Source organism: Dipteris shenzhenensis, chromosome 19 (assembly GCF_047967505.1).
Source record: "Dipteris shenzhenensis isolate YYH24624 ecotype China chromosome 19, Dip_SZ_1.0, whole genome shotgun sequence".
NCBI lineage: Eukaryota > Viridiplantae > Streptophyta > Polypodiopsida > Gleicheniales > Dipteridaceae > Dipteris > Dipteris shenzhenensis.
This window is the reverse complement of record NC_141614.1, coordinates 1,517,271-1,540,584: the sequence shown is the minus strand read 5'-3', so window position 1 is coordinate 1,540,584 and position 23,314 is coordinate 1,517,271. Positions and strand designations below refer to the sequence as shown.

General features: G+C 44.3%; 1 protein-coding gene across 2 annotated transcripts in view; it reads left to right on the top strand.

Moving 5' to 3' along the window:
* Positions 1–282: 282 nt before the first annotated feature.
* The window catches only part of LOC147889903 (transmembrane protein, putative (DUF2358)), a 44,724-nt gene continuing 21,692 nt past the window's right edge, over positions 283–23,314 (top strand). The window contains exon 1 of one of the 2 annotated variants that reach the window (XM_087390853.1): positions 283–656. In XM_087390853.1, the coding sequence (XP_087246979.1) occupies positions 515–656 (142 nt within the window). In that variant the 5' untranslated portion in view covers positions 283–514. Of the gene's footprint in view, positions 681–23,314 lie in introns of both variants that reach the window. The other variant, XM_087390852.1, reaches the window with a different exon arrangement.

The window sequence follows — 23,314 nt, the reverse complement described above, 5'->3', positions numbered from 1 at the left end:
AAAGCCTTCCTACAAGAAATCAAATAGTTTGGATATAGATGCAACTTGTCAAACTCTCTCTCACACAGAACACACAACACACTCACACACACACACACACACACACTCTCTTTCTCACCCACCCCCACACCCACATCGGACCATCACTCACACACACACCCCTCGTGCACGCACGTGCACGTGCACACACGCACACACACACACTCAATACACTCACACTCTAAGTGCAAGAAAAGAGAGGACCGTGCTCCGCCGAAATAAAAGATTTTGGGATAAAAGTCTCCCCTTATCCATAGGACGTGGCACGTGAAGGATCCTCCTTCCAATAGTTGCACTTTGAATCATTAGAGCAACTTTGGGATTGTGCCTCTTGTGAGCCGCACCCTCTCCTAATGACAACTACGACCTCTTTTCAATTCTTCCGAGAGCATGCACGGTCAGGGTGATCCTTTCAGTCCAGAGCTTCGCTGATTTTCGACACGTAACTTGGCCTTTGCTGTACCGGGAGTTCACAATGCCGATTATCCTTGCCAACTCTGCGCATGCACCCAATCTCTGCTCATTTATTGCTCCTGGAAGAGTATCCAATAGGAACGCAGCGGGCAAATCGCTGTCACCTTTGGGTCGTGCTTTGAAATGTCGCTCTATATCCCAAGGCAAGAATCTCCAATTTAGGCCTGGTGAGTGGTCCTGTCTGTTGACACTTAAAACGTTTTGAGAAATCTTCTAGGAAGTCGCACACTTTAAAAAATGCAATGCGACGATCGATCTATTTTAAAAGGAACTAAGAAACGCTATTTGAAGGTCGTTCATCGGAACATTCTGTTATACATCGTGGATTTTGACTCGGACAACGACCTTCCTTCTCTCCCATATTGCTTTCGTGCGCACCTCGTTTCTCTTAGGTTGGGCACTGTTATGCGTTTGTAAGATTTTGGCCTTCCCTGTTTGCTTGTCTTGGTTGTGGACTCTTCGCATTTCTCGTGAAAACTATGGATGAATATTTTACTTTATTGGTGAGAAGCACCGAGACATTATTGGTCGAGATGCTTCTTTTGACAAGATTTGTTGGCTGTGTTGTACACGACCTCTTAATGTCCCTGGCTCACCTATGAAAATGTTTTATTTTATGTGGACTCACTTATTATATGACATGTATGCCACCATGTTTGGTGGAAGATATGGCTCTACTTATGGTCGTTTGGCATTGGGATCTACTAGTTTGCTACCAAAACTTCAAAGGTAATTCTTGCTGTTCATTAACAACTTTGTGTGTGTGTGTCTTTGTCTCTTTAGTGCGTGTATATGTGTGTATACATAAATAGACACATATACATACATACATACATATATACGTGTGTATGTATATATGTGTGCGTATGTATGTATGTATACGTACATATATGTTTATATTTATATATTTATGTACACATACATACATACATTCATACATGTGTATATACATGTATACACAAACACACTTGTTTTTTTTTTGGGTGAAATCAATTTGTATTATATTACAAATTGTGAAACCATCCCCCAAAAAAGAGGGGACAATGCACACACGCATACTTTTTTTTAGCAAAATCATACACACACGTATTTGTACATGTACACACACCACATGGAGATCATATGGATTTAAGTACCTAATGAGTGACTATTATGAGATTGAAACTGCACTATATGTTGTGTTTTAGAGGATGAGTTTGGGCATGCTTGTGGATTCATCTAGATGTATGTAGTTTAGTTTTGGTATCTCCACCCTCTAATTTATTTATTTATTATCGTTATTTTTGGTTTTAAAAACAACTTAAAGCGTTCTTGTTTGTGTTTGTTTTATGTTTCCATTGTTTTCTTGTATTTGGGTTGATTTATATTTTGTTATCTTGTGTTAGCATTGGTGTTTCTTTTGTTTTTAACAGATATCAGATATCTTAACATAATATCTCTCATTTACACTCACCGTCATTTCTTCCATTTTTAGACCTAGTGTATGGCCAACGAGGGCTATTGTGGCGCTTGTGAGGTGTCAGATAGCTACCAGGTGGTTATGATGGACCCCTCATCTAGATAGTAGTCATTGATCTATCACGGGCTTCTTGCCTACACTATCTAGTCCATCATCATCGCGTGTATCTTGGCGTTTTATCAGATGGCATCTTTCATGGAGATGTTGATGCGAGAGATGCTTTATGACTAGGGTTACATGTATGATGATATCATTGACTATGTCTACACAGTTTTTTCTAGCATGGGTTAGGATGCTTGCTTAGTAGCTTCATCCTTTTGCTCATTGTACCAGGTTTTTCTATCAGTCTCATAGATCCATTTTTCTTTGGTAGACTTTAATAAACTTTCTTTCTCTCTCTCTCTGCTCTTCTTTTCTTATTTGTTATCGTCCTTTTTGCTGTGACGATCTGTATCGTTTGGGTTGGGATTTTATAGCTTCGTACGCACTTTGTTTAAAGTCTTTTGAAACCTAGATGGCAGCTTTTGATTGATTGATGAGAATATGAGTGTAGCTTTGCTTATTATGTTAAAATCCCCCCCCCTCCCTTTGTTACTCTTAGTTTTGTTTTGCTTGGGCACTGATGACAACGTAAGTGTTGCTTTGCTTGCTAAGTATGTCTTCCTTTTGTTTTTCATAAAAGTTTTTGTTTACCTCTTTTTTCTTCTCTTTCATTTTTTCTTTTTATTTTCTGTGTAGATTTTTGGTCTTTAGAACAACAAAATATCTAAATTTGTATGATTGGACATATTCTAGTCTTACAAAGGTATATATTAGTTTTGTTTAATGTCTCTCACAAACTTGCTTCTTCTTTTTAACTCTGTTTTGCTTGATGTCTCACAAACTTCCTTGTTCTTTTGTCTCTACTTTGCTCTTTTACTCTTCTTATGAAAAAAATTAATTTGTAGATTAGATATCTATGTGTGTATGTGTGTGTAGAGACACACACACACAGACTCTTTTTTTTTTTTTGGGGGTGAAATCTAGTTGTCATATATTACAAAGAACGGTCCCAAGAAAAGGGACATGCAGTTCGATTGCCTTAAGGATGCCCGGAAGAATTGACATTTAGCCAGGGTTACGAGTTGTGGCAATCACGGCTTGGTGATCCAAACTAGACGGACCCACCGAACTAGTACTAACAATTGGCCTACTCTGCTCACTTTGTCCTTGAGTCCTCCTCCTACGAGCCCAGAGTCCATAGTGCCCAACAGCAAACCCAATAAAAAAATAGATCATATCCCTGCCTTACTGGATGAAAACCACACAGCCAAAATCCCTTGTTAAATCAAGCACTAGGAAAACGAGCCCGAAGCCTTTGCCGTAGCATAAGCAAGAAATCATAAGAGGGCATCGCCAAAAGAGATGCGACATAAAGTCCCGTGAGGACAGACATTGTCGACAAGTGACAGGAGCAATATAATGACGAGCCAAAAGCAGTCCAAATGGGAGAACTCCAAGTAAAACAAGGCATAAGAAAATTGTTTACCAAACGGAAGGTTGGAAGCCCAAATATACTGCACCCTTTGGCACCACCATCGAGTGGAGCGTGTCACAGACCAAATGCTATTGGCACGAAGAGGAACCCAAGGTGGAGGTAGCAAGATTTTATACAAAGATGCAACCATGATATTGGCTACCGGTAGCGCATGGCAAACACGATCATCCGATTGAAGAACCCAGTCTTGGAGACCGTCACAAATCTCTAGACAAGGTACCGGCTGAAAATCATGAAACATATATGATAGTAAATACCATACCGGCCTATAATGCTGTCCCAAAGCAAATTGTCCAGCAGCTGTAGGAAAAGATACGACCATGCCAGCTGCATCAAGCACATCATCAACATAGCATATGCCTTTGGACTAAAGAAAATAGGAGCGGCAAGATTCTTATAATGCCAAAGGGACCCATGAATACTCTCAGCACGCAAGGAGTTACCTGCCAAAGTGTCTCTGCCATTCCATTGAAGGCAGGAAAGTCTATGTTTCCAATCAACTATGGGACGGGAGACAAAAGGGAAGCCCTTTATTTTACTATCAATGTGACCCAAAAGAAAGCCCTTTATTTTAACATCAATGTGAGTGGGTTGCCAATGACCAAAAGCTGGATAGACAAGTGCAAAATCAAGTGTCTCATCATGAAAATCCATGGCTGATTAGTTTGCATAAACATTTCCCCTTGTGGGCTAGAATATGCATGCGAATATTCAAAATATGCAGTCCCCCATGCATTTTAGGTGTGCAAATGCGTTCCATCAAAAGTAACCTGAGGGCTTTCCTGTAATAACGTGAGCGCTAGAAGAGCTCCATGATAGCAGACAGGAAACATGAGATGTCTTGCTTGACAAAAAGCATCATAGGCAAATAAAGCTGGATATAGGCAACCGGAATGGATTGAACAATGCAGTATCGGACATGCAAAGGCCATGTTGCCATCTGTCCAGTACTTTGCTTTTTCTTGAGCATGTCAAGAACCCAATCCTTTTGCTGATGGTGAGTAACCGTCCACCCCAAAGGGTAACCAAGATGTCTTACAAGCTGTGTGGGTGAAATGATGTCCCCCGGCCATAATACCTGGTGCCAAGCTTTGAGGCAGCAATTTACATGCAAACTAGCAGCCAAACCATATAGAGGTAATGCACGCAGGAAGCAAGAAAGATCCCTTTCAGTGTTTTGCGGTAAGGAAAAACAATCATCTGCATATGCCTATGCAAAAGGTCTGCAGCCATGTATCTCTAGACCATGCAAGGCACTTGTATCTACCAAATGATTCATATATTGTAGCATGGGATGAGTGGTGACGGCATGAAATAACGGGACAACCATGTCGTATAGAAGAAAAAGAGTCCAGTGATCCCTGCCAGAATGTGTGCAGCTTGATTGTCCTGATATAACCAATAAATGAGATGCTGCATTTTTTCCCCAAATCTCAGACCCTTCATGGTTTGTGAGATGAAATCCCATTGCACCATGTCAAAGGCTTTAGCAATATCCACCTGTAAGAGGAGAACATCTTGGTCAGTGTACTTTGCATATTATATCCTCACATAGGCATTGGCAATATTATCATTAATATGTCTGTAGGGAATAAAACCATATTGAGCAGGATGCAATCCTTCGTGTAGAAAGCCCTGGATGCCAGCCACAATCTTAGCAACCAGCTTATAGATGACATGCATAAGAGTAATGTGTCTCCGATCCGCAAATGAAACCGGCCTCTAGCAAGTTAAAGGGTAGTAATCCATAACTAACTTTACATCCACGCTAATCACAGCCAGGATGCATCATTTCCAGCCACTTCCGGTAGTTAATTACCACTGAGAAGCAAACTTTAAAAACACTGAAAGGGAGGCTAGAGTGCCCTTGCTCATGAACCATACACACGAGACACAGATTGGCCCCAAATGCTTTGGCGCCCCTTTCGGTATTTATTTATTGTTTTTTTGTCAATGGAATTTGCTTTTACAACAAGGGCTCACCCTTGCACTTTACTTCACTGGCAAATCCACTATCGAAGCCAATTCCTGGCTTTAGTAGGCATCCAATTCCAAGCACCCACTAGCACCCAAATGCCAAGGCAAGGCTAAGGCATTTCTTAGTGTCCGTGTCCAATGTCCGTGTCCAATTGAAAGCTGTCAATGCATTCCACAAGGCATCCAGCTAGGTGAAGGGTGTTAGGCAATCCCACAAACCAATGTCCAGCTTCTCAGGGTAGCAATGCAACAACACAAGACAAGTGACCTCATGGTAGGAAGAAATCCACAACATTGTCTCAATTTGACCAATCTAGGCACACCATTGTATCTGGGTGTCCGTCCACAGCTTGAATGGCCAAGAGAGAACTCCGAACAACAAAAGAGCAACAACAAGCTTCAAAAATAGCAAATGGAATCCAAATGAAGGTTAGAACGACCATACCTACTGTCCATGGAAGAGGGGCGAGCTCTAACCTCACACCTATCCCTTGTCCAGGCCCCCAGTAGCATACAGAAGGCCTTCAATCACGAGCAAATGAGATCGAACCAACTTCAAATGGCATCAAACCAGCTTCCAGGTGCTCTATTCCAGGCTGGAACACCTTCAGGAGGCAACACATCCACAAAGCAAGAGGCCAGCAGGAGAAATTGGCAGCTTGAAGGGAGAGAGAGAGAGAACTGAGCGTGGAGAAGATCACCTATAGGAGAGAGAGATAGTGAAAAATGATCATGCGCAGGAGAGGTGCCACGTGGCTCATTATAGCCTCTAACCCCCTCACCAATGACACACTTATGCCTTCCCTTGGGCCCAATTTTCTGGGCCCTCTATTCCTTGCCTTGCCTAACACTTGGGCCTAGTAGGTGCACTCACTTTGCTCGACATTTTGGGCGAGCTGATTCTCCATCACCAGATGTCTTTTTATGATATTCAGCAGGATAGGCTGCAGATAGAAGGCTGCTTTTGGTAAAGATACTTGCAGCATGAGCCATGTAAAAATATGGTGATAGAAGCTATTGCTCCCCTCTGGACACATTGTCGTATAGATGCTGATTTGCATAGAAAGCTTTTGTCACCCGCATTCAGTATGTTTTTCATGATTATGGCAAGAATTTTATGCATGCTCTCAAAGAAGATGTCGCCAAAGCTAAAAGAACTTGCAACTAACTCAAGATGAGGTTGCTTCCCTGAGCTGGACTACGCACTTTTTTCAATGCAATGACAACACGAAGGTTCAGAAATGGGAAACCAGGGCAAGGGGAAAGGCTTTTATGGATAAGAGTTGCTCCTCAAGAGAGTTTTTCAAAAACTTGCATTATAATAGGCAATCAAACAATCTTTCCACGGTTAAAATTTTGGATGGTACCTGGACCAATTCTAGAGCACAACTAGCTGAGGCTTGTGTTTCTCACTTTGCTCGACATTTTGGGCGAGCTGATTCTCCATCACCGGATGCTATCTCGGCTCGGCAAGAGCTCCTTCGTTATGTTGTTCCAACTCCTTCACAACAGGCCTTGTAGCTAGAATCTCCTTTCACAGAGAGAGAGTTCAAAGATGCTATTCAAGCATGTGGGAAATGAAAAAACCTGGGATGGGATGGTCTCACAATGGAGTTTTATCTACAGTATTGGGATGCCAGTTCAACTTTATTATTATATATAGTTAACCAAGCATGGCAAACTCATCAGATGCTTGCTAGTTGCAAGAAAAGTTTGGGGAAATTATTCCCCAAAAAGCATCCAAAAGAATTGGTCCAGGTACCATCCAAAAGTTTAACCATGGAAATATTGTTTGATTGCCTTTTATAATGCAAGTTTTTGAAAATCTATTTTGAGGAGCAACCATTATCAATAAAAGCCCTTTGCCTTGCCCTGGTTTCCCATTTTTGAACCTTCGTGTCATTGCATGGAAGAAAGTGCGTAGTCCAGCTCAGGGAAGTAGCCTCATCTTAATGCTGCATGCGGGTGACAAGCGCTGTCTATGCAAAATCAGCATCTATACGACAATGTGTCTAGAGGGGTGCAATAGCTTCTATCACCATATTTTTATATGGCTCATGCTACAAGTAACTATCTTTACCAAAAGCAGCCTTCTATCTGGCAGCCTATCCTTTTGAATATCATAAAAAGACAGCTGGAGCCGTTGATCTGAATGCAAAAAGGCATAATCAGCCCAAGTGCAGCTGTTGCTCAGAAATGAGTGAGAGAAGGCAAAAAACGAGCTGCTGTATCGAAAATTCTGCTACAATGAGTGGAGGTTCAAGAGTGAGCCAATATGACAAAACCCTAGGGCTAAATGCCCTAACTAGACTAAGTGTCCTAATTGAACTAGGTGGTACATGAACTAACTGTACCAACAGTCCTAAATGACTGTAACTAGTCCTACAAGGCACTTACCAAGGAACAAGTGGCACCTATGGATAGCCCATAGAATGGCCTACAAACCCCCCTCCTTGGTATGGGTTGAAGTACCCTAGACATGGCTCAAGATACCTGGATATCTAATGTCATGGTTGCACATGTTCATCCTGTAAGGATATAGCAACCTATGATTGTACAGAGTACAACAGACAAGTCACAAAAGGAACTAAGTTTAAAGCTTGCAAAAAAGCCTCAAATTTAAGTCGAGGTAGATCCTTCTTAAAAAGATATGCCAAGTTGTCTTGAGTGGGAATATAAGACAATTGAATATTTCTCTCTGACATAGTGATAGTGAACCTCAATATGCTTTGTGCGAGCATGGAAAATAGGATTCCGTGCAATGACCAAATCACTTTGATTATCAGTGAAGATGACGGTAGGAGCAGTCTGACATCATAGAGATCTGCAAATAACTTCCGAAGCCAAACACACTCCACTGTAGCTGTAAAAGCTGCTCTGTACTCAGCTTCACAGCTAGAAGTAGCAATTGTACTTTGCTTCTTGCGGAACCAAGAAACACATGAAGTATCAAGCATGAAACACTATGTTGTGTTTTTAGAGGATGAGTTTGGGAATGTTCCTGGATTCATCTAGGTATATGAAATAGTTGCCACTATGTGACACACGAGTGTTCGAACAACCAGCCCAATCACTATCGTAAATCCATGCATGACAAGTGAAGTATCAACCCCATAAAGAAGGCCTAAATGCTGAGTGCCTTTGAGATATCTGAAGACATGCTTCACGGCATGCTAATGGTGCGTAGAGGGGCTGTGCATATATCTGCTCAACTGTGAGACAGCATACTGTAGATCAGGTCTCGTATGGCATAAATAAATCAAACATCCAAGGCTTGCAGTCCTCAAACTTAAAACGCTGCAAAAGCTGTCCAATATACTTAAATTGTGACATCAAAAGGCCCCCCTCACTGCTAGCAAATTGGATGCGTAGATAGTAGTGCAAAAGACCAAGATCTGACATAGCAAATGTCTTCTGCAAATCAAGCTTAAAATCTGCAATTTGCTGAGCATGTGTCCCAGTCACAAGCATGTCATCCACATAGAGGACTAAAATCAGCAAATCTGTCCCACTCTTGCGGATGTAAAGTGTATCCTCTGTGGGGCTGTTCTGAAAGCCAAGGGTGAGCAAATGAGTATGTATCTGGGAATTCTTAAATGGTGCGTTGCCCTATCAGCTAGATTTAGATTTAGATGCTCGTTTGGGAGAGACTAAAATGAAATCGTTTAGACTTCACAAGCAGTTGTAGCTTGAATGAAGAGATTTGGACTACTTTTTGATTAGCCTTCTCCTTTCGTGCTAGCCTTCGTCATGGCTGAGTTTGCCCTTCACCTCCGGAGTGCCGACAGAAACTCAGTACGAAGACTTTGTATAAATGGATGCCCAAGTATGTGTGGGGGTGTGGATTTGTATGTGTGAGAGCATACTTTTATACAATGGTCTACACCCACTGTTGGGCGCTGATGACGTCAGTGGGGATGTCATAGTAGCTAGTCCTTGCTATGCGTGATGGAGTTTATGGTTTTCAATCTTATGAGTGACTCTCGTGAGATTGAAACTGCACTATGTTGTGTTTTTAGAGGATGAGGTTGGGAATGTTCCTGGATTCATCTAGGTATATGTATCTGGGAATACCAAGCCCAAGGGGCGTGCTTCAATCCATAGAGGGCTTTCTTTAAGCGGAAGACCTTGCTTTCAGAACTTGCAACCTCAAAGCCAGGAGGTTGGGAAACATAGACCTCTTCCTGCAAATGCCCATGAAGGAAAGCTGTCTTAATATCAAACTGATGGGCCTCCCAGTGAAAGTGGGCAGGAAAGGCAATAACAATGCGAATAGTAGTGATCCTGGAAGTGGGAGCAAAAGTGTCCTCAAAGTCAATGCCTTGCTGCTGAGCATAGCCCTTAGCAACAAGACGGGCTTTGTAACGGTCCATTGAACCATTTGCTTCCGCTTAATTTTATAAATCCACTTAGTTCCAATGGCATGCTTGCCAAGAGGCAAGTCATACGACACCCAAGTGTTATTCTGATGGATAGAATTGAATTCAGCTTGCATAGCCTTCAACCAACAATCATTCGGAAAGGCATTGTTATGGCATAAGGGCAGCGGGCTCTTCATTGCATGTTGTAGCAACCAATGCATAAGCAACAAAACTAGCATGCTCCTTCCGGATAGCTGTTGTAGGACGGGCTGGCAGAGGAGTGGCTTGTTTGCTTTCTTTTAATGTGTCAAGGAGCCAACGGGGGACCTTTTTGGGCTCTTGGATTTCAGCTCTTTCCTGGTCAAGAGCCTTGTGCAAATTGTCCTGATCAATCGGAAGCAGAATTAGGGTGAATATCGTTCTGAATATATGGCTGCACATGTGGCTGCAAATGACCAACAGATGGAGGAGGTACAACCTTAGATGGAACATCATCATGAGCATTGGACAGAAACAAAGGCATCAAGCTGTCAAAGATATCTGGGGCATCAACAACGGGTTTGTTTTTGACAATCCAGCAAAGGCATAGTGGAAGATTCATCAAACACAATACCCCGATTGACAAAACACTTGCCCGTGCGGGGCTGTTAGAGCTTAAAGTCCTTGCTTATTGAGCTATATGCACTTGGCAGCTTATCATCCAACTTGGTGCGTGTTTGTGAAGGCACATGAGCATAGGCCAAGCATCCAAAAGTCCTCATGTGAGAAATGCGAGGCTTACGACCTGTCCAAGCCTCATAAGGTGGGATAGTCTGCAATGCCTTTGTGGGACATCTGTTCAAAATGTAATTAGCACACATGACGGCATCCAACCACAACTTGTTAGGCAAACGTGCCTTTCAACATGCACTTGGCCATCTCCATCATTGATCTATTTTTCTGCTTGGGCACGGGATTCTGTTGAGGAGTATAAGGCACCGTGCATCGATGATGTATGCCATGTGAAAGCAAACTCCTTTGACATATATTCACCCCCCCTGTCTGTATTACGGTGAGCATTGTGCTTCCCACTCTCATTCTTAGCCAAGGCAATAAAATGAAGCATGAAGAAACTTCAGATTTGGATTTCAAGGCGAAAATCCAAGTTTACTTGGTGAAGTCATGAATAAAAGTGACAAAATAATAGAACCGCCCAAGAGCTGCAATCTGCATGGGTCCACAAACATCACTATGAACCAAATAAAGCTTGCGTGAGGCACCAACTGTCCCATCCTTGGGAAACACAGCACGGTGCATCTTACCAAGCAAGTAAGGCTTTTAAACATGCTTTGAAGGTATATGCATTTTGGGAAGATCAACAACCATACCATCCTTATATAACTTCACCAAAGGCCCAAAATCGAGGTGTTCAAACCTCTCATGCCACAAATGGGTGTCTGCCATGGTAGAAGAATCAAGAGCAAAGGCATGCGCAGCTCATCCAAACATCTGCTATATGCATCAAGTCTATAAAGACCTCTAGTCAATGTGCCAATCAAGACTATTGTAAAGGCATGTGTAGCATCATACACTGCACACTTAACACCATAAAAGAGAACCTGATAGCCACATCTAGCTATGGCTGATATAGAAATGAGGTTCTTGCGAACGCCTGGAACATAAAGCACATTCTCTAGAGTGACAATACCTCCAGAGACAGAAGTAAGAGCAACTTGCCCAATACCTTTCATGGCATATGATGCATTATTGACACATGTGACACTGCCGCCCTTAGATGTATGCTCTAGTGAGCTGAATAACTTCTTGCAGGAAGTGATGTACTTGCTAGCACCACTATCAAAAAACTAGGCATCAATGAATATCTGAAACCGCCATGCAAGCATCATGAACATCAGGATTATACTGACATGTAATCAAGAAAGCCCAATGTTGGTCTTGTGCAAAATTAGCTGACTTATATCGATCTTTTGCACTAGGAGAACTAGATACTGCAAGACTAGACTCTTTCTTCTTCTTTTTAGATGCAATCCGCTTCTTGCATTCATAAATATCATGCCCAGGTTTCCTGCAGTAGTTACATCTCTTCTTCTTTTTGTTATCCCTTTTACCAGCTAAAACCTTGCCTTTGCCTTTGTTTTTATGCTGGGCAGCAAAGGCTTGATCACTAGCCATAGAAGCATTGCGATTTGCATGACTCTGCTCCTCCTGAAGAAGAAGAGAAATCAATTGGTCAATAGAGAAATGGTTGGCATTGCCACCTGTAACCAACCTCAATGTAGTAGCAAAGCTCTGATAAGAATCATGCAACCCATCAAGGGAATTAGAAACAAGTTGAGAATCATGCATAATCTCATCAGTATTGGCCAATTGCTCTTTCAAATCTTTCACATTAGTAAGATAGGCATCCATGTTACCACCCTCTTCAAGCTTCAAGTCCTTCAACTGCTTGCGGAGATAGGCAACCCTTACCTCATTCCGCACTTGATATATAGATGCTAGCTGATCTCATGCTTGCTTAGCTGTCTTGCAAGACGAGATATGAGGGATAATAACCCTTTTGACTGAAAGACCAGATATGAGGGATAATAACCCAGTATCGAACCCAAACGAAAAACAAATCAAAACTCTTTTGAAGCTAGGTGTATCCCAAAATTTTTTCCAAAGACAACATTTGGAAATCTGGCATATAACCGCTGTCTAAGGAAAGTGAGAAAATCTTGAGTGGAAGAGTAATGCCAGAGAAGATGTGGCATAGGCTCCCGTGGAGCTAAACATCGGCGACAAACAGCCGGAGCAATATGTCCGCGTGCCAATAGTTGTCCAGATGGAAAAACTCCCAATAGTACTCGCCACAAGAAAACTTGTTGTCTAAGTGGCATTTTAGAATGCCAAATGTATCTCAAATCTTTTGCGCCACCACTTTGCCGTGCGATTCATTCGCCAAAGCTGATTGAGCTTGTGAGAAACCCATGGTGGAGATAAAAGGACTTTCTATAATGAAGAAATAGTAATATGTGACAGCCGTAAAGGTTTCAAGAACGACTCTGGAGAAGTAACAACCCAATCATCAAGACGTTCTTGAAGCTCCACACTCAGTTTGTGGGTTCTATGTTCTATGATCTTCAACAGTATCATCATATATGCGCACATAGTTTATGGCCTCCTACAAAGTCGTACTCTTGTTCTAACCTGAAGCTTATATGAATTAGGTAGTCCATCAACAAAGAATCCCAACAAAGTGATGCATCCATCTTTGTCACCCATGTCAACAAGTCTTTGAATTTTTGTATATAATTCTCGAAAGTGAGATTCTGCTTGGCCATGTCAAGGGCTTTAAACTAGCCCTGAATTCGTCAATCAAAGTTAGAGGTAAATTTCGTTTTTGAGAAGAGAAGATGAATTTAGTGCGAAATCATCCAAATTTTGAGAAGGTTGAGCCAAAAAGTTGAAACCAGCCAAGAATCGTAGGAAAGGATTGCATCAGCTTGAAATCATTGGGAAAGTTGGGTCTAAGACTGCCAGAAAGTAGGCGATTTGATGTAGGAGGTCAATCTCCAACTTCTGGGATGTGAATTGTAGTTCAGTTGTGGCACATAACTTGGTATGGCTCCAGTTTCAGCCTGAAACTTAATCGCAACCTAGGAGAAGGGGCTGGAAAGGGGGGGACAGGCTCAATTGCAGCTGTTGCCTGCTTCTTGGCTATACCTGGCTGATGGTCTCCGAGGACAAAAGTAAAAGCTTTGATAGCTTTTTGAAAATACACATCGTAAAGCTGCACTTTCCAAAAGCAATAAGCTTTTGGAAGAAAAGCAAGGTTTTTGTAAAAAAAGCAGTAGCTTTTGAGGAAAGAGCTGCTTTCCAAAAGCAAATTCTTTTTTGGAGAAAAGCAGAGTTTTCCAAAAGCACATATTTCTTGATAGGCCAACAAATATAAAGCCCCCATCCTCTCTTGTTCAGCGCTTCCATACTTAAGTGTGATGTTAGCACAGCAATTTGATCTACAATAGGCCCCCCTACTTCAATTGTGATCCAGTGAATGAGCTGCCACGTGGATTTCATTTGAATTTCAGCCTTTTCCCCTGATCGTTTCACTTTTACTCCAGCCAGTCTTGCTGCTCTAGAAGCCGCCCTCTTGCTATTCTGTTGCGATTTGCAGTCTTCCTCTTTTGGGAGCCCGAATCTCCAATTTCTAAACTTGCCTATCAGCTCCAAGCTCTTGACTTGCACTAGAACAGTTTGTTCTGCATCTCAGGCAGTTTTTTTGCTTCCAAATTGAAATTCGCTGCTACAAAACAGCCGATTCAAGTTTTCTCTCTGCTTACAATCTTCCAAGTTAGATGATTTGCAGGACTTTCCTATGGCTGACCCAAATCACTCTTTACACGATGAAACTATGGATATGGATCATGGTGCGGACATGCATGTGTTGGAAAGGTCACCTCCCCATCTGTAAGCCCCCATATGAGGAGAGCATGGGGGGGGTGAACCTAGGGTTTGAGTGTCTGTCACATGGGCATCTGATTGGATGCCATGTGGGCAAGAATAAAAAAGATGGAGGGTACCTGGAGCTAGTATGGATCTGCAGCAGCAAAAGGCGAAGCAGTAGCCAGCACAAGGAACCCGAAATAAAAAGCAATCACATGGCACTGACATCTACAGGGTGTACGGCTCTGTACAGAACTGGGAGAGGGCCTGGCAGAGGTGCAGTTATGGAAGGATGTGCAGGCGCAGATGTGGAGCAGCAAATATGGCTGTCAGTGGGCAGAAGGCATGCCTTATATAGGCTGGACCCCTGCCTTGAATGGAGGGCCAAAGGCCCTGGAAGTTTGGGCCATAAAAGCCCCGGGTTGTGAGCCCTTATAGGGCTGGACCAGCCACAGACTGGTCGGCCAGTCTGGTCGGCCAGTATGCTGCAGGCTGGTCGGTATTTTTACCAGCCCTTGGGGCCCTATAAAAGGAGGTCCTTGAGGCCTCACTTCACATCACTTGCAGCAGCAGGAACCAACAGATTGGAGCAGCCAAGGAACCCTCTCTTGGGCCTATATATCAGGAGGTGAAGAAGGTGACAAGGAGCTGCAGACTGAGAGCTGGAAGAGCTGCCCACCTAGGCTGGTGCAAAGACAGCAAGGTGGAAGGGATCTGGACGGAAAGTCTACAGAAGCTCGAGGTGGAGCACGCGGACTCGAGTCTAGAGATAGCCAGCAGATAAGAGAAGGACCTTGTGGTAAGATCAGAGGACCACATCATTGGTGGGACTCTGGATCTGTCTCTTTTGTATTGTGTCCATATTTGTGGACGGAAATATACATTTTGGTGGTTTCTCTATCTAGTTGGTTCATTGTCTATTGATGAGTCTGCACATCTATGTGATGCACATTAAGTAAAGAAGTTTGTGATTCCACACCCACACCGCACACTATGTGAGCTCCTGGGCATTACTATAAGTCTTCTGCTGTGTGTACCCTGTTTTGGTCATTTCTAACATGGTATCAGAGCCCTAGTAGGAGGCTCACAGGTGTGGGAGCCTGAAGGCAGGGACCTTGCTGAAGGACGACCCTGATTCAAAAGCTCTAGGGAATCGACTTCCACGACTGGAGGATTGTGCCCTTGCGAGAAGGACGGTGACTCAGGTTCAGTCAGGTGCGTTCAGAGTTTTGGTTTACTGAAATTGAGTTTGGTTGACTTTGCTGTGTGGTATAAACAGCAGAGATGTCGACCTCTACAGCCTCTTCAGCCCTTGCTTTCCCTTCCTCCTCCCACAGTTTTCTCTCTTTCACTATCCCTAACTTTGGAGAGTCTGGGAACCTGGATGGGACTAATTACCTGATCTGGAAAGTGAAGATCCGGAGTCATTTAGTGGCTCGGAAGTTGTGGAAGCTGACCACGGGAGTGGAGTTGAAGCCGGAGGACAAGAAAGGGGAGATACTCATGGCAGTAGACAGAGAGGAGCTTGAAGCTTGGGAAGACAGAGATGCCCATGCCCTGGCAATAATCATAGGGACTACGGCGGACTCCGTTCTTCCACATATCCAGTTGGTCAAGACGTCAGTAGAGGCGTGGGCCACCCTGAAGGATCTGTACGAGACAGACAACACCCTGCCTTCCCCCATGGGGGTGAACAAGCTCATGTTGTATTGAGTTTTTCTTTCCTTGGTCTCATAGGATTTTTTGGCCTTAAGTAGACATTAATAAATCTTTCTTCTCTCTCTCTCTCTCTCTCTCTCTCTCTCTCTCTCTCTCTCTCCGTGCTTCGCCATGCTAACTCCTTGCTCGCCTTGCACGTTGCTCTGCCCGCCAGGCCTAGCCGCTGCTGTTCGCCATGGCATTGCTGCCCACAGTGCCCCGCCATGCTTGTTGCTATCGCCTACCTCTCCTAGCCAACCTGCGTGCTCTCCTAGTCCTTCCGTCCAGCTCCTAGCCTCTCGCCTAGCTCCTAGCCTCCCGCCTTGTGCCCAGCCCCTCATCTAACCCACCGCCTAGCCCCTAGTCCCCTGCCTAGCTTCGCCTCACCAACCTGCTCTGTTCGCCACTCCCGCCTTAAACACACAGGTTGCGAACAAGCAGGCCCCCGCACAGACTTGCAAGAACAGATACTAGGGGCCTGTTACTAGCCCCAACACCTTATAGACCTCCTCACATGCCACCAATACGGGGACAAGAGAGAGCTCACGAGACCGGTGAGAAGGACCGTAAGTATAGCCTCATTTGGACAAAGGGGGAGAAGATAGAAGACCCAAATGTCAAGGCTTACATATCAACACTCAAGGAAGAAGATGCAAGATACTGAAATTGAATGCCTACACAAGAAGCTGAGAGAGACTAGAGAAGACGAGCTCTCAAACCTTCGTGCTCAAATGCAAGAGGAAATGTAGAAATGGCAAGGGGAGATGTAAACCAAATGGACATGTGAAAAAAAGTAAAATGCTGCAGGACATGACCTGTGTTCTAGATGAGAAAACCAGTCATATGGCCTCTTAGATTGAGACATTGGAAGCCCATGTTGCTGCCCTTAAAGAAGAGAGTGAGAAATTGAAGGCAGGTGCACATTGGGAGGAAGGGGAGCTTCAGCCACTTATCAACGAGGAGCTGAACACCATTAAAGAACAAACGAAACAGCTCAAAGATGCAAAGGGGACGTCAGAGGAAGGAGGCAAGATCATTGATGTGCTGAAATCAGAGAATGAACAGCTCAAAAAGGAAATGGCAGCTTTGCAAACAACGGTACAAGCAAAACATGCTGAGTTCATATAGCAAATCATGAAGGGGAAGGTAGATATGCTTGCATGGAAAGATGTACTAAAGGACACAACACCACCCAAAAAAAAGAAGCTCATCTCTGAAACACTTGAAGAAGAAAAATGGCAGAGCAGCAAGGCTCTGGATGTGCTGGTTAGAGGCCTAATAGTAGGTGATAGCCCCATGTTAGATGACAAAACCCTTTTTGACAAGATGGGAGTCAACCTTACTTGTGAATTAGCCTGGAGAGTTGGTAAAGCACAAGCACCGACAAGGCCCTTTGTAGTAAAGCTACGAACAGCCACAGATAGATCAGCCCTTATGAGTACACGGGCAACATTGAAGGGAACCAGGATCTTTGTGGATGAAGATCTCACACTCCTAAAGCAGGAGCATAGAAGGGAAGGGATGGTGTGGGTGATGGCTGCAAGACAAGAGGGGAAATGGGCAGCTTACAGAGATGGCAATGTGATCATCTGAGAGAGGGCAGAAAGAGAAGTACGAGATGAAGGAGAAGAGCACAGCACATGACAGTGTCGGAACAATGGGGTGAGAATGCAAATCAAAATGAAGATGGCAGTGTGGAATTGTAATGGCACCCTCTGGTCTTATCGGGGGGTTTCTTGGAGACATACACTAACAGAGACATGATGTTCTACATCGAGACATATGAGAGTCCAAAGAGAGGGCTACCCACAGTGACATGATACACATGGGAGTCTGCTCATAGGAGGAAATTGAGGAGGGATAGTGGGGTACGAGGCTCTGGAGATGTGGCTGTTCTCTTTAGATCACATGTGAGGCCACTCCTCTCTATGATACAAAGGGACGAGCATGCACGGCACATGTGGATTCAAGTTCAGCTACCAGGTGCACGGCTGATCTTCATTGCACTTTTCCCCAGACACATCATCTTATGTACGAGAGGTCACCACTGACGGTCACAACCCATATGAGACCATCTATGATGTGATCATAGAGTTCTCTAGACAGCGGGACACTCTCCTCCTTGGTGACTTCAATGCACGTATCGGGAACAGACACGTTGGCCTGTTAGATTTCGATGAGGATTCCCTCATAGTACCCGAGATGGAAGCAACATAGCTAGGGATCGTGAGGTAGTCGGCAGATGCAGATGCACCAGTGACAGCATATGGGAGGCATCTACTCGAATTGGGGGCTATCCATGACTTGATCATATGACATATATAGCGGTCTTCAGAGATGGCCATCATCTAGTGGGCTCACTTGTTTCCCACATGGTGGGGGGATAATTACTGTGGACTACCTGCTCGGTCCACTAGCCTTTGGTCCACAGATACATGATTTAATTGTGCCTTCTCCTCCACTCGGGGCCGACCACTCAGACCTTGTCTTTTGTATATGGATCACCATGCCAACCATGAGGAGGGACCCCCGCCACCCACTCTCGTTCAGATCCATTTTGACCGTGCTCTTGACCCTGAGTATGTGAGCCACTTGGCTTCTCAGCTTCCAGTATTACTTGGAGAGGAAATGGACCTCGCACATGCATCATATACTCTACTCTTATCTTAGTGATACAGGATGTTGCCATCAGATCCTTTCCCACAACACGATCTTCACGTGTCCCAGATGGGAAGATGCCCCAAAACCCCTGGTTCGACAATGAGTGCAGAAAGAAAGAAAGAAAGAAAGTTTATTAAAGTCTTCGAAAGACCGATGGGTTTATGAGACTGCGAAAAAACCTTAATACAATGAGCTGTGGTAGTGGAGCTACTAAATGAGCGTCCACACCAATGCAGAATGCAATAAAATGCAAAATGCCAGTACTAAGTCCTAAGTACAGCATAGTCATATCCTGACTATATATATATATCAATCTTAGCATCATCGTCGACGAGCAGCCTTGTGTAGTGAGCGAGTGACTCGGGCAGCACAGTCTTCTAGTAAGTGTATAAAGTCAATGTATGCGAGAAGAATGTACAGGCGACCAGAGTAAGTAGGTGAGTGATCGCGATCAAAGCGTATATCATGGTAAGTGGAGTAAGAGCTCAACGGGGTAGAAAGTGCTGTGCGGCGGGGGGTAGAAATGCCAAAGAAAAGATAGGTATAGTCAGCCCCTGGAGGGAGAGGTGCTACGGTAAAGTCAGAGAGATGAGAGCCCACCTTACACGTGAGCGAGCACTGGGACACTTTACTTTACTAGAGGCACAATGGGTCTCACGCCGAGTGACATTGCGTAAGAAGCGGGCTTTCCTCATACACAGAATGGATGAGGTGATCGGAGGAGATCGTACTATGGGATGGGGGCTCTTGTTGGAGGGGAAGTTGCCCATCTCTATACAAATCCAGGAGTCCGGCTTACATATGTATGCTCTCTATATGATGTCCCAGGTCAGGCACCACCTGATATGTTCTCTATGCTTAGACCCACTACATGTCATTTGTTTACTGTGCAGAATGTATGTGTTGCCTTTCTCTGGCTTCATAACCGGAGATCACCAGATCATGAGGGACTACGCACTGAGCACTTTGCACATGGGGAGGAGATCTTGACCCAGATCCTAGCACAACTGTTCAAACATGCTGTATGCCATGGCTTCTTGCCTACTTGGATCACCACCATCTTAGTACTGATACATCAAGCAGGTGATCCCCCATGGACAGTGGGAACTACCACACTCTTATGATTGGCCACACTTTGGCTAAGTTTTGGGTCGGGAGATCAGCAGCCACACAGAGGGTCATAGGCAGCAGGCTCTTGGGTAGGTAGGTTTTCGGAGACAACACTCCACCCTGGGCCACATTTTCACCTTGAGGGCTATTATTGAGGAGACGAAGTCAAGGCATCAGAAAGTCTACACTTGCTTCGTAGACTTTCTTAAGGCATTTGATATTGTCCCACATTCTCGCCTGATCAGGAGGTTACAGAGATCATGATTTGGGGGGCCATGAGTCTAGATGAGTCTGTCAGAGGGAAGGTACGTGCCCCAGGAGGCCTATCGGACAGGGTTGAGAGCACTATCGGAGTGAAACAAGGCTGCCTCCTCTCTGTTCAAGCTCTATATCAACGAGATCACTTCTTTTGTCAATCGCCTAAGTGGAGAGGGTTCGCTTTTGGCTGACCTGATGGTACAGATATTGTTGTACGCAGATGACATAGTCCTCATATCATCCTCAGTAGAGGGACTGTAAATTCATCTAGAGGCTCTGGAGATGTTATGTAGAGAGAGAGACTTGGCAGTGAACCTTAGGAAAACCAAGGTTATGATCTTCAACACCTCGCGAGTAGTGTCCCGTCGCCATAGCTTCACATACCGTGACGAGCTTGTGGAGATAGTGCAGTCTCACACATAATTGGGGGTAGTGTTCGTGTACCAGGTTTCTCAAAGACCCATGCAGGTACGACACGACTCACATGAGGACGGGGTGCTCTGGTTTGACTAGAGAGGCGATGCTTTCAAGCACACTTCCAAGACCCTTAGATGAAGGGTTGGCTTTTTGACACGCTAGTGAAAGCAACTGCCATGTATGCAACACCTTTCAGAGGGAGTGATATTTCAGTGAAATAGTGGAGGAGATTTAAGAGGCTACAGGTGATTATGGGATCCAAGATGATTCGGAGTAAACCCTCATTCCCCCATTAGATTATACAGGCAGTGTTCGCCATGACCCCTCTCCAGGTTGATGCCATCTTTCAGACAGTGATGTTCCTCCACAAAGTCTGGGCCTTACCCTTTTGGAGAGTACCGAGGTTAGCATTGGAGTCCTCGAGGATACTAGCAGAGAGCGGTGTTGATGTAGCATGGTATGCATGGGTCTTCTATGCGTTTTCTGAGCTTGATCTCAATCAGTTGGAGAGCTTGTCTTGAGCGGTGTAGTCCACTGGGTTCTTTTTGAGTTTTTTAAAGCTTTCAGTGGAAATGTGGCCAGAGTATGAGTTGTATCTAGAGGTGTGTAGAGACAAGGAGTTTCAATGAAAGCCTTTTACCTTCTGATGGTGTTGTTCACTTGATTTAAATGTGGATGAGGGTGGCTGTGAAGGCGGTCTGGGCTCTACTACTTTTGTCCATCCACCGTATCATACGGTTGGACCTCCTCTAGTTCCATACATCTAGGGCTTGGGGGGGAGAGGAGTTCTCCACTAAGATACAGTTCTACCATGACCACTTCTTGAGGGTCTCGGAGCAATGATCTTGTCATCAGACCTCATTATCTCGAGGACAGGAGAGTCTCACATGCATTGAGCATCGCCATCGGCGGTCAATTGCGAGTCTCGTCACATCAATTGAGGATTGAGGCAGGGAGAGCTGTGGGCATACCTAGAGAGCAGAGGACTTGCACACTATGCTAGATGGAGGAGATCGAGAGAGAAGAGCACTTTGTCTGCCCACTCTACTATGAGATCCGAGGATGATATCACTGCCTCTTTCAAGAGGGGCATGGATTTGGTCCACTTACACTGCTGATCCATTTTGCCGATGAGGTCTGTGTTGGGCTTGATCTGATTGAGATGCGGCGGCAAAGAGATATACTGATGCGATAGACTAGAGAGTAGCGGAGATTGAGGCCTCAGGTCATAGAGATCGATAGAGCACAGACACTTGTTACATATTTCTATGCATTTGAGATTGAGGCCTCAGATCATAGAGATTAAGGCCTAAGGTCATAGAGATCGACAGAGCACAAACATTTGTTACATATTTCTAAGCATATGAATTAGTTGCCGGCGAGGCTGAGCAAGAGGAGCTTGATTAGATGAGAGCATCATGGACTAGCAGTGGGAGTCTCCACCGTGATGCTACTAGATCAGAGACACGCGCTCCACATGCGACACGGAGAGGGCCACGCACGATCGAGGTCTGGTCCATCTTAGCCCTCAAAGGTGACCGCCAGAGACGAGGACTCACCCTTGATTTAGCCCTTTAGATATAGAGATCGAGGAGACCACGCTCTCTCCACGGCATCGAGAGACAGCTCGATAGACACATATTCGAGAGCTTCTCACATCTCGTCAGAGAGCCCTAGGTTACCCGGATATATGGAATCTGGGCATGTACTAACTATCATGAGATTGAAACTGCACTATGTTGTGTTTTTAGAGGATTAGTTTGGGCATGTTTTTGGACTCATCTAGGTATATGTTGTAATACTACACTTGACCACCTTAAGTAGCAAGTATGCACTAAGGAGAGATGATGGAATTTTCCTTTCTAAACTCACATCTACCCACCTTGCAGTAGCCACTGGATCATGGCACCAAGCAAAGGCGTTAGGAGTTATGGTGCCATGAGCATATAAATAGAGTCAAAGGTATTAGGAAAGGTACGAAACAAGGGCATGCTGCCACATGGCATGGAGGTGTTATCTTACATGTGAGCAAGCATGTGCAAGTATCTATCCGCTCCTATAAAAGGGGGTTCATTTCACGCAATAACATCAAGCAAGCTCTCAAGTCGACTTGTATGGAACCTTGTAATCTAATTGAACTTGAGTCTATGCTTTTGTAGATTAGCTCTTGTGTAGTTAGATTTCGTCCACCTTAGATTAGGTGATTGCCTTGTCACTAGGAGAGCTCGATCCCCTCAAGCAGACATTAACTAATATTTATTTTCTCTCTTTCTCTCTCTGTATGTGTGTGTGCTATTAGGTGACAAAGGCAACCATTGTAATGTACTGAGACTGTTTTTGAGGGAAATGGCAGAATGCTAATGCTAAAGGATGTAGTAATCGGTAGCCTGCTCTTTATCTTAAATAAAAAATTTAGTTAGAGAGAATAAACTGTAAATTCAAGAAATTGCAAGGGTTTCATATCCTCTTGAACAAGCAGCGTGTGAGGGGGTAGTGCCTTGGGTCATACAAATTAAATTTTGCCATACAATGTTGCTCCCCAATGAACTAGTAGGAATGGTTGGGTCTTCATGGGCAAAGCATTGGAAATAAAATTAAGCAAATGGGCAAAGGAAAGCCAAAGAATAGATGGGGCTTTGGAATGCCCACAATACTCCGGACACGGTGACTCATGATGGAGGAGATAATAGTACAAGTGAGGGTTGCTGAATGCTGCCCAATTTATTTTTGGGGATCAATGGACTGCAAGATAAGTAGCAATGACTTATGAGAGGGGATGTCTCAAATTCCATGGATTACAAGATATAGAATTAAAAAACAAAGAGGAGATGTCATGATATTAATGAGATCAAGGATGCCTCTATCTGCTAGTCTCTTTGGATGAGCTTGAACGTGCCA